Source organism: Miniopterus natalensis, chromosome 11 (genome assembly GCF_054644295.1).
Source record: "Miniopterus natalensis isolate mMinNat1 chromosome 11, mMinNat1.hap1, whole genome shotgun sequence".
Taxonomy (NCBI): domain Eukaryota; kingdom Metazoa; phylum Chordata; class Mammalia; order Chiroptera; family Miniopteridae; genus Miniopterus; species Miniopterus natalensis.
In genome coordinates this window covers 19,740,556-19,752,806 of record NC_142091.1, presented here as the reverse complement: position 1 = coordinate 19,752,806, position 12,251 = coordinate 19,740,556, and the positions used below count along the sequence as shown (strand labels likewise).

The window sequence follows — 12,251 nt, the reverse complement described above, 5'->3', positions numbered from 1 at the left end:
AAAATAGCCTCAAAATATATAAAATATTTTCTAGCCATGGTGAGAGTTTTTTTACATTGCCAGTAATTGATAGACTATACCAAAAAAATCAACTAATATATAAAAATCAAGCATGATTAACAAACTTCGTCAAAGGGACATGTTCTTTGCAAGCACACATAGAATATTTATAATGGACCATATATTAAACCATAAAACAAGCCTTGACACATTTCAAAGGATTGAAGTTATGCACATCCTCTGACAACAATGCAATTTAATTAAACATGAATAACAAAATGATAACCATTAAGAAACACATTTCTAAATAAACCATGGTTCTGGAAAAAATACCATTATGGAATTACGTAGTGGTATTTAGACATGAGCAATAATAACAGTATTTTATGTATAATGTATTCATTATGGTTTCTCAACCTTGGCACTGCTGACATTTGTGGCAAGATAATTCTTTGTTGTAAGGGCTATCCTGTGCATAGTAAGATGTTTAGCAGCATCTCTGACCCCTCTACCCACTGAATGTTCTAGTACCTACCTCCCAGTCATGACAAGTGTCTCCTGACTGCCAAATGTTCCCTGGGTAGCAAAAAATCGCCTATGGTTGAGAACCACTGGAAATAAATCTAACATAATATATACACATACATTCCTTTATAATGCATATATATAAATATATGCGTATGTATTGTGTGTGTATTCCACTTCCGCTTAAAGTGTATATAGCTGTAATGTGTCAGCCTCATCCTACGACTAAGAAAAAGCACATAAACAACAAAAGGATAGATTTTCTTAAATGCATTAGAGAGGTGAAGTCACAGTACAACCAAGCACCTTGACATCCAAGGAAAGACAGGAACTTCCAAAGAGAGACAGAATATGACTACTGGCTCACCTGTGGCAGAGTATGGGAGGAAGAAATGCCAGCTTCCATACAAGCTGACATTAGGAATTCTGCTTAGATCTTTAACAAATTACAAAAGGATAAGTGTGAACTATGGTGAGAATATAAAGCCCCTGTGAGTCACAGACACAGGAAGAGTTCACAGCCACTTGAAGATTGTTTTCCATGAACCTACACAGCGTGTTCATGAGAAAATGGGGCAGAGCAGGAGGAGATTAGAGAAATCCTTCCTCGGTGCAGCCTGGAGGAAAGGAGCAGCCATTGCTGTGGGAAAGGCATGAAGCCCCATGCGGAACCTTCTCTCCTACAGTATAAAGTCCAAAAGCTGAACAGAGGCAGCAGACTTTGTTAATTGCCCCCAGTGCACAAGTGAAGACTTACAAAGGTGGGAAAACGTAAAAGAAAAAAGCCTCTTCCTGTGGGGGAGCGACAAGAAACAGGCCTGGGCCCAGGTCATTAGCGCAGTGTCCTGCTATTACATGAGGGGCACAAAATTATCTTGCACAAAACCGACCAAAGCCACAAGGCAAAGCCAACTGCCATGAGGAGGAGAAGGGGGATGACCACGAAGGTACATGCCTAAGACTGAGCCTGGACCAGGGCAACAGAAAAATTCCCTGCTCCCCACCACAAGACCAGCAAGTGCCACGTAACAAGTGAGAGAAACCTGGAAGAGAGGCATAGAGCACTAAGAAAGCCTCCTTGTATTGCGCAGACACACAGAAAGGCCAAAAGCTGAGAGCAGAGCAGGAACATTGAGGAAAAAACACCTCCCTGATCCCTGCAGAAGCAATAAAAGAAAAAACACTAGAGGAATTTGAAACCAGTGGTGTGCTGAAGGGAACCATAGCAACAACAAAACCCAAACCCAGCTCAGTTCCTGAGATGACTGCACATACACAATTGCCTAGCAGAAGAGGCATGCCCATTTCCAGGCCCAAAAACGATTTACCTGAGTATCCACTATTCCAAACATGAAGTCTGGCATTCAATCAAAAATTATAAGACATTTCCTTATATTTCCAAAAATATAAGGGAAAAACCACACCATCAAGGGACAGAGCAATCAACAGATTAAAACACGGAGATGACACAGATGTTAGAACTATCTGGTAATTTTAAATAACTGTGACATTAACAGGTTATAGTGGAAAAAGTGGACAATATGGGACAGATAGACAAGATACACGAACAGATGGAGAATTTGAGCAGAGGTGAAAAGCAGAAAAAAGAGTCAAATAGAAAAGTGAGAAATAAAAGCTGTAACAGAAGCAGAAAGTATTTTCTATGGGCTAATCAGTAGACTCAGTGCAACTGAGGAAAGAATCAGTGAATTTGAAGAAAAGTAATAGAAAATTTTCAAACTGAAACACCAAGAGAGAAAACAAAAAGATAGGGGGGAAAAACAAGAACAGATGATCTAAGAGCAGTGGAACAATATAAACTAGTCTAACAACCATGTAATTGGAATCCCAATGCGAGAAATTGCAGCCTTTTTCTGCTGGGAGAAGGAGCCACTGATTTCATAGGAAGCTGGATTTAGGCACAGCCTTTCTCACATGGGGCGAAAACCTGTGTTTGGATCCCAGCTATGAAGAACTTACGGGGTTATTTTGAGATAACTTGTTTGTCACTCCAAATTGGAATAATTGGATACCAAATAGAAATTAAATTGAACTCCTACCAAAAACAATGTTTCTACCATAAAAATAAGTTCCAAGGTGGTTAAAGATGAAATGTAAAGAAAATATATAAATTTTTTAGGGGATAATATAAGTATTTTCTAGCCTTGAGGTAAGGAAGGATGTTTTAAGCAGAGCATAATCCATAGAGAAGAAAATTCATTTGACTATATTAAAATTACAAACTTCTGTTCATATCAAAATGTCATTAAAAGAATGAAAAGACAGGCTACAAGTAAGAGAAACCAAAATACATAAGATAAAGGACTCATTCGAAATATGTAAAGAACTATAAATAAGAAAAAAGACAACTCAAAAAAATAGGAAAAATACTTGAACAGTAATTTCACAACAAAGGAAATGCAAATGACAATAAACATTGATAGATATTCACCCTCATTAGAAATAGGAAAATGCAAATTAAAACAATGAGATACAGTTATATCCTCATCAGAGCTAAATTTAAAAGCCACGCTCTAACTGATGTGGTTAAGTGGTTAGAGCGCTGACCTGAAGACCGAAGGGTCTCAGGTTCAAATCCCAGTAAAGGGCAGGCACCTGGGTTGCAGCTTCGATTCCCAGCCTGGTCGGGGCATGTACAAGAGGCAACCAATTAATATGTGTCTCTCACATCCATGTCTCTCTCTCTCTCTCTCTCTCTCTCTCTCTCTCTCTCTCTCTCTCTCTCTCTCTCTCTCTCTCCCTCTCTCTCTCCCTCTTTTTCTCCCTCTCTTTCTCCTTCTCTCCCCCACCTCCCTCCCTCCCTCTTCTCCTCCCCTCTCACTCTCTCTGAAATCAATGGAAAAAAATATCCTTGGGTAAGGATTACCTAAAAAAAGCCTGGCGATGCTAAGTGTTGGTACAGACACACAGTAATTGGAGCTCATATATAATGCTGTTGTGAGTGTAAACTGGGGCAACCAGTTTAGGAAATGTTTTGCCATCATTTAATAAATTGAACATGAACATACCCTACAACCAGCAATTTCACTTCTAGATGCATATCCTAGATAAAACCCTGCACATGTACATCAGGAAACTTGTATAACTATATAGAGATCATCACTCTTAAAAGCAAAACTTTGAAAACTTTAAATGTGCTAAGGATACTATTCAGCAAGGAAAATGGACAAACTACATACACGCACACCATCATAGATGAGTCTAAATAATATATAATTTTGAGCAAAATAAGGAAAATCACAGGAGAATAAAGATGGTACAATTTAATTTATGTGAAGTTCAGAAACAGGCAAGCCTAAACAATAGTCTTTGGGGGATACATATATATGTGTGTATGTGTTAAAAACTATAAAGAATTAAAGTCAGGATACTGGGTTACTTCTGTGAGCAAGGGAAAGGCGTCCAATCCACAGGGCAGTGTGGAGGTGGGAAGCTCCAAGAAGCTTCTAAAGAACAGATGGTGTTCAAATTTATTAATCTGGGTGGTTACACAGATGTTAGCTTTATTATTATTATTAATTAAAATATGCATATGTTTTATATACTCTGTGTTAATTCTAAAATTAAAATCTTTAAGTTATTAATAAATGGGTGCTACAACCACAAAAGCAATATAGAACTAAAGCTATAAGTTTAAGATGCAAAATTATGCAGATAAAGAGAAAAAACTTTCAAGTCAGTTTTTTTGGAGTAGCGGTTTCCTGTTATATACTCCCACATATTTAAATGCTTCCTGTAAAATTTAATTTTTCTTTCTTTTGCTCAGACCCTTGCTATTATATGGACAAAGGCCTAAACATTGAACAGGCAAGAGTTGACCTTCTTTGTGCCTCAGTAGCTAAACAAACATCTCCTCTTTCCTGAGATGCTCCAAGAATGAAATTCATTTCTTTGTGTGTTTTTTAAAAGAAAAAAAATAAAAAGGAAAGAAAACCTAGCATTTGAATAAAGATTGTTATAAAATAAATTACTAGAAATTCCTTTTTATCAACATAAATTTTATGTATTATTTTTAATCAAATTACTTCTATTCCCTAACCTAATATAAGTCTAAAGACTACTTCTGGGAACAATAGAAAAAAGCCTCTTACTCAATTTTTAATATTTTGACACATCAGAGTTTAGCATTTGATTTAGTCATTCTTTTCTTTCAATAAACATAACTAAATTATTTTTGTGTAATGTTACAATTATTTCAGATGTACAAGAAACCATTTGCAAAAATCCATCCATCAAAAATACCTTACAAATAATACCCTTCCTGGTAAGTATTTTAAGAAGCTTTTTCTTCTGTTTTAGGAAACTTCATGATTTTATGTATAAGAATCCTGTATTGATATTAATTTTTAAGATTGGTTTTTAGGGAGCTTTTCTCCCCAACCAACTTTCAGTTATAAGATGTTCTATTAGGATCAAGCAAATATCCTCTCATTTTTAAAAAATTGTAGCTATTTTTACATCTAGTGTATTTCATCAGTCATGGGGACAGAAACAGGTATCAGTGCACTACTCTTCAAATAATTTTAGATATGTAGCCTTATTGGAAAATTATTAAGAAATTTACATTGGCAATGATTCCATCCTTGCCCATATCCCTTCCATGTCTTCAAAGTTCAAAACTAAACATTAGTATTTTGAACTTTGTTTTTGCCTTGGCACTGGGTCCTGGTAAAGATACACAAATAAATGAAAAACAGCAATTCAGAAATTTTCCATCTAAAATGGAGAAAGACACACATGGATAGTATATCCAAATAGCTAATACAAGGTAAGCTAGGACTGTGTGATGCACAGTTTTAGGAAATCGCAGAAGGGAGGAATCATATCTGCCTAGAGGTGCTCGGGAGACATTCAGGTTTATAGAAAGGGCACATCCTCAGTTTAGGTGTTCAGCAAGGAAGTGTTTTATTAGAGAACTAATTGCATGTTTGCTCAATTGTTTTTCCATTATGTACCGTCAATTCTGAAATCTTGACAGGAAAAAGTAAGATTGTGCAGCATTCTTCATTTCTTATTATTTACTTTTATATTAAGTTATACATTTTATACATTTCTTACCCATGTTTCAGACATTTGCATGCTCTGAGTACAGTAGTGAGTAATAGTAAGTAAGGAAAAGGCTGTCCCTGCCCTTGTGAAGCTTATTATTTACCTCTGGGCACGTGTTTCTGAGAGGTGGCCTTGTGGTGTGGCATTTTTGATGCTGTGATTTTTAGACACAACTCTTGACACAGTGGTCACTTTGACTCTTGGTATATTTTTTTCATGGTTACTTTTTACACTCTAGTTTGCTCAAATTTTCATCTCTATCAATTCAGCAATTTAATTTTTGCAGTGATAATTTTCCTGTGTCTGAACTTTAACTGTGACAGTTTTCTGTTACTTAGGACATTTATGATTCTTACTTCACTTTAGTGAGAGAAGACCTGCAGTGACTGAGATCAGTCTTCTCTACACCTCAGCACAACCTGAAAACAGTGTACTAACCACAGACAACCAACAGATCACAAAGTGTAAATACTACTTGATAGGAAGAGAAAGTTACCTAACCAGCAGATTACTCTACTGAACACATGGGTGCAATGTGTCATTATATTGCTAGAGTATCTGACAACTGAAAAGTTAATGGTGTGGATTAGGGACCACGGGTAGACTTGAAATCATTTTTATTTTATATCTTTTTCATTCTTTATGACATATGGTAACCATTAGCTTTATTCAGTCTCTTTATCTCCAAACATGTTAGTCTTCTTTCTTCTAACATCACTAATATAAGTCAGAAAACTTCCATTTATTTTCAGGGGACATGGTATAAAATCACAGAATTATTAACTGCCTGTTTAAACAGCAACATTAAAATTACCCCATCCCCCTCCACCATCAAAACTCATTTACCATAGTCTACATAGGGATATGAACATTTGATTCTCGTTTGCCCTTTTTTCTGCTATATTTTTATTTTGTTATTGTACTCTTCACTTTGGCTTCACCATTTGTTGACATTTTGCCACACTTGCTTTATTGGATGGATGGATGGATGGAAGAATGAAACGGAATAGAACAGAACAGAACAGAACAGAACAGAACAGAACAGAACAGAACAGAACAGAACAGAACTAGAACTAGAACTAGAACAGAACAGAACAGAACAGAATAGAATAGGAGCAAGAGATACATACACACACAAATGCATGTTTTAATGAACTGTTTGAAAGTAAATTACAGACATAATGATGCTTCCCCTCTAAATCCATCATCACAATACCAATATTAAAGATATTTAATATTGATATAGCATTATCTGATACATGCTCCATATTCAAAGCTCCTTTGTTGTCTGAAAAATAATGCCTTTGTGGCTATTTTATTGCTCTGATCCAGGATCCAACCCAGGATTATACATTGCATTTCATTATTATGTCTCTTAACCTAGAGAAGTCTCTTCGCTCTTTTTCATCTTCATGCACAGTGACACTTTATTGTAGAGTCCAGAGCAGTTGTCTTGTTGAATATCCCATGATCTGGATTTGCCTGATTGTTTTCTCATTATTAGATTCAAGTTAACATTTATGGTGGATATATACTTTCAAACATTATATTTTTATAGCTTTTTTTTTTTATCACCTGGGATTACTTCTACCTGTATCTTGCCTTCAAGTATTCTGTTTAGCTGCTTATAATTTATTTTGAGTCCAGAAAATATATCCAAACTTTTCAAGTTATGTTTAAATCAAGAATACATAGGTACTCAGTGCCTCCTCTGGGAATAAAGTACATGGCTTTAGATATATTTTTGTCTTTTAAAAGCTCTCAAAATTTGTTCCTACATCCCACTGCATTTCAAATAAGTAAACTTATTTAATACATAAGTTCTCGAAAGGCAATATGTAGGCCCATTCTAAGCTTTCTGTATGTATGAAACAAGAGATCACTGACACTATATTGTATTTACCAGGACAATTGTGGTATAGCCTAGTTCTTCAATAGGGAGTTTCTAAAAAAGATTTCCATCTCTCCATACAATGGCAGACATATCTATTTGGGAGTATTTGTTGTTTTGGAGATGTTGCAGGTTTTTTATTACTGTTTTTATGTTCTTTTTATTTTGGCTCCAAAATTTTCATACCCATATGAACTTACAAAAATTTTGTTTTTAAATTATAGTGTGCCATATAATTTGTGTCTAGCTTTACACTTTACATGTATTGTGTAGTTGATTCAGGAACTGAATTTCTCAGCCTAGCAACATTATACCTACTAGATTCCTAGCACAGAAAAGTACTATGCCAAATGGTCTCAGACACATTCTGTTGTTTAATCTCCTAAACTAGGGACATCAAATAATTTCCTCAAATCTTAGAACTGTTTAGTGGCAGAACCAGAATTTACACACACACCCACAAACTATGTTCTACCTTTTATAATTCTTATTTCAATTAATGGCACCATCATCCACCAAATTTCCCAAACAAAAAATTGTATCTCATCCAGGCTTCTCATCCTCCCTGAGGATTTTTTTTTTTTCTTCATTGCTTTTTAGAGATAGTGAAAAGGAGGGAGGGGAGAGAGAGAAAAACATCGATGTGAGAGACACATCAGTTGGTTGCCTCCTGCATGAGCCACGACTGGGGCCACTGGATTGAACCTGCAACCCAGGTACATGCCCTTGACTGGAATCAAACCTGAGACCCTTTGGTGCGTGGGCTGATGCTCTAACCACTTAGCACACTGGCCAGGGCTCAAGTAACACATTCTAATAGAGGTAATATACAAACAATATGGGGTTGCTGCAGGGCATCCTCGAGACACCTGCCATCATTTTTCAATGTAAAAACTATGAATCTTTGAAGCAGAATTTTCATTTGGAATATTTTATTTAAATAAAATAAACTTAATGAATTTTTAACTGTACCTTTCCAAGCAACTTCTTTAGCCCAGTACATTTTTAAACTACTCCTAATGTGTTACGAGTTCCAAGTGTTTCCTGTAGAAAATAAAATCATTAAATTTCAACCATTTACACATCAGATTATGATTTTTAAAACCTCTTAATCACATTTTACCAATAGCAAAGAGTGAAGATTATGAATTATTATACTTAGATGCCTTATATAAAGTGTACTCTTTATGTTGAGGTTGATGTATAGATGGCATTTGAGAATCTGAATTATGAGTTTAATCTTACTAAAATCTGTAATCTAGGAGGAGATCCACCTTTAAGTCTATAATACAACAGTAAAAGAATATTCTGAAATTATGTTACAGGACATCCAGCCAAGGACCAATCTGTCTCCTGACGTTGGATCCAGACTGCAAAGAAAATACTGATGAAATGTAACAGTAACTATTAAATGGAATCATTATTTTTGAGAATCTCCTGTAAATATATAATATATTTATGCAATTTATTAATTATTAAAACACTATAACCATAAAATAAAGGTAAATTATAACATGGGTAATAAAGATAAATTAACTAGTTTACATTTTTGCTACAAATTATACTTTACTACATATCTTATTGATAAATACATTTTTAGTAAATGGAAATATTTTATTATTTTTAATGAGCATGCTCCTGGAAATAAATTCATTATATTTAAAAAGAAAATGAAAACTAATTTGTTATTCAAATTATGTATTAGTGACAATTGAGAAGCTTTGTTTTTCTGAAATTTCTAATAAATTCTGTTAAATTTTTGTACAGTGGTGTAAAATGTTTATGATTAATAATATCCCTCATAAATAGTAAAGCTATTTGTTTAGGATTTTGAAGGATCTTCATACTTTGGAGATGTTACCAAGGGATCTTGTTCTCAATTCTGCATGTTCAGAAATTAAAGTTATCACTATATATGGGGGTGATTGTCTCTAAAGAACTGACTACACTAGCAAAGCTCACAAGGTAAATGGTAAATACAAAAAATAAACTGCAGTCCCCACTGAGTTACTTGAATTGCCTGATCAGTATGTTCTTTTCCCAGTAGGAATGTCTTCCGGGGACACCAGGTTTATATTAGAAGGTTATGTTTTAAAGTATAGAAACAAAGCCAAAAATTGTATAATCACACCAAAAAAATGTATAGAATTATGACAGTCTCATACATCCTTTTATTTTCCCTCAATTATTTCTACTTCAGGCTCTCATCTGGACTTTTCAAGCTGACTTTCTTAACTTTGGCACCAATAAGACTACTAGAAGGAATGGCACTTCTAAAGTGTGAGCAAAATGGCCAGAGTGAAAATCTGTCGTATCAATCACATCTTAAAAGTTCTCAGAGCTTCCCCTTCAGTGACTGGAGAAAATGTGCACTCCTTACCATGGCGATACGGCTCTTCGTGCTCTGAGCCCGCGCTGCTTACTTACCTAGCATCATCCCTCCCCCGTTTCCCACCACACCACTACTCCAATGTGCCAAGCCCTTTACAGATCCCAGACACCGCCTGCTATTCGTGCCCCCTGGCCGTGCGCACCCTCCCCTTAGCTAGGGGTGCCTTCCGTCGCTCGGGAAAGGCAGGCAGCCCGTGTTTGCTCTGAGCAGCCCTGTCAGCCTGTTTCATTCATTCCATATTCTCTCTGTCCTCTTTGGTCCAGTTTGACACTGTTTGTGCTGATATAAAATTCCAAAAATCCTGTGGATCCCCTGGATGTGTTATAGGAATTCACGTCCTTAGACAAGAGGCTCCTCCTAGATGGATACACGAGTATGTTTGGCTTCTGCTGAGGTAGTTGAGGGAATCTATAAGTCACACACTTAATCTCTTCACAGAGCCATTTTTGTGACTGAATACTGTAATCTTTTTAACCTTCCATGACATTAGGGGAAGATTGTACAGCCACAACCTTAGCTTTTTCTATTCTGACAGTGCATCTTTTAAGTTTAGTCTCTTTTGAAATCTGATTAAACTGAGAACTTCTCAAATCACCAAGTCACATTTCCTTTTTCTTTAACAGTGTCTGTCTCTTTCCTCTGGCATTTTACTAGAAGCAGCAAGAAGAGATCTGGCTGTGCCTTTAACCCTAGTAATCTCCTCAGCAAAAGTAGTTTCCTAAAGGCAAAGGTGTCAGAAGCGTGCATTTATCTCCCTGTTTGTTTAATCTGTACACAGAACATTTCCTAAAAAAAAAAAACTGGGCTAGACTCAGAGAAAGGAGTAAAACTGGTGGAAGAAATATCAACAACAAGAGGTGCAGATGACACCATTTTACTGGAAGAAAGTAACAATGATTTGAAAAGACTTCTGATGAAATTGAAAGAAGTAGACTGCATTTGAACATCCAGAAGACAAAAATCATGACTACAGAAGAAATACACAACTCTAACATAAACAATGAAAATGTTGGAATTGTTAAAATTTTTGCTTACCGTGGTTCAGTCATCAATTCAAATGGAGACTGCAGCCAAGAAATCAAGAGAAAGCTGAGACTCAAAAAGGTGACAAAGAAGATGTGTTATTATGTGGTAGGCAGTTAGGCAGGCATGAGCAGAGCAAGGATGATGGGCCAGGTACAGAAGGTCACCAGGGCAGAAAACCCTGGGTGCCTAGCAAAGGACAAATGTATGGTGGGACCTTGCCCCCAGGGTGAACTTTCCTCCCCTAGCATATCTCTGGGCATGTGGTTTGGACCCCCTGACCTTTCCTCTCTAGCGATAGCATCTAGGCTCAGTTGTATTTCAGCTCCAGGCCCAGAAAAGCAACAAAATCAGCCACAGTTGACCTTAGGACCAGCTGCATTGAAGAATGACCCCTTGCCCTGGCACCAACCAATCAATCAGTGGAGACCACAGCCCTGAAAAGACCACACCTAGAAAACTGCAGAATATTCTATTGAGATTTTCCCCTGGGACCTCCCCTAAACTCTCCACCCTTAAAACCCTTAGGACCTTGGACTCACAGTGCTCTCCCTCCCAGGAGCATGCCTGTGCCTTTCCCTTCCCTGCCCCCTCTCCCTCTGTCTTCCCCTCCCCTTCCCCCCAGGCTTGTTATCACCTCCCTCACTCCCAAGCTCAAAGGGTCCTTCCTTTGCTTCTGTAACTTGTTTCCTAAGCCCATTTCTTGTATGAATTACTCCTTCTACCTCTGTGATTTTCTAAATAAATGTTCTCTTACAGTTGGAGTCTTGGCTCTGAATTCTTTCCTAGCCAGAACTCAAGTACCAAAGTTGCTGAACCCAGGACCAGTCTGACCCCACCTGTCTAACACCAGGTGCCCTTCGAAGGCAAAGATCACCCACACCCTCATGTTCCCAATTACTTTGTACAGATGAAGAAGTTCAGACAGTGAAGAAGGCTGATAGGAAAAAAATTGATTCATTTGAAATGTTGTGTTGGAGGAGAGCCCTACAGATACCCTGGACCACCAGAAACACGTGGGTTCTAGAGCAAATTAAGTCTGAAACATTGCTAGAGGGAAAAATTACAAAATTGAGCCCTGGCCAGGTGACTGAATTGGTGGCAGCATCGCCCCATACACCAAAAGGTTGCAGTTCAATTCCTAGTCAGGGCACATACCTGGGTTGCGGGTTCAATCCCTGGTCATGGCACATGCAGAAGGCAACCAATTAGTGTTTCTCTCTCTCTTCCTTTCTCTCTAAAATCAATAAAAGCATGTCCTTGGGTGAGGATTGAAAAAAGAAAAATTACAGAATTGAAGCTGCTCTATGTAGGGCACATCATGAGAAGGCAGGGTTCTTTGGGAAAGAC

The 12,251-nt window shown here is 37.1% G+C and overlaps 1 protein-coding gene across 2 annotated transcripts in view; it reads left to right on the top strand.

The window, feature by feature from the left end:
* CEP126 (centrosomal protein 126) overlaps positions 1-9,882 on the top strand; it is a 64,091-nt gene extending 54,209 nt beyond the window's left edge. Inside the window, exons 7-8 of one of the 2 annotated variants that reach the window (XM_016206759.2) lie at positions 4,746-4,810; positions 9,687-9,882. In XM_016206759.2, coding sequence (XP_016062245.2) covers positions 4,746-4,810; positions 9,687-9,770 — 149 coding nt within the window. In that variant the 3' untranslated portion in view covers positions 9,771-9,882. Of the gene's footprint in view, positions 1-4,745; positions 4,811-8,811; positions 9,579-9,686 lie in introns of those variants that run through there. The other variant, XM_087821592.1, reaches the window with a different exon arrangement.
* The last annotated feature ends 2,369 nt before the right edge of the window (positions 9,883-12,251 follow it).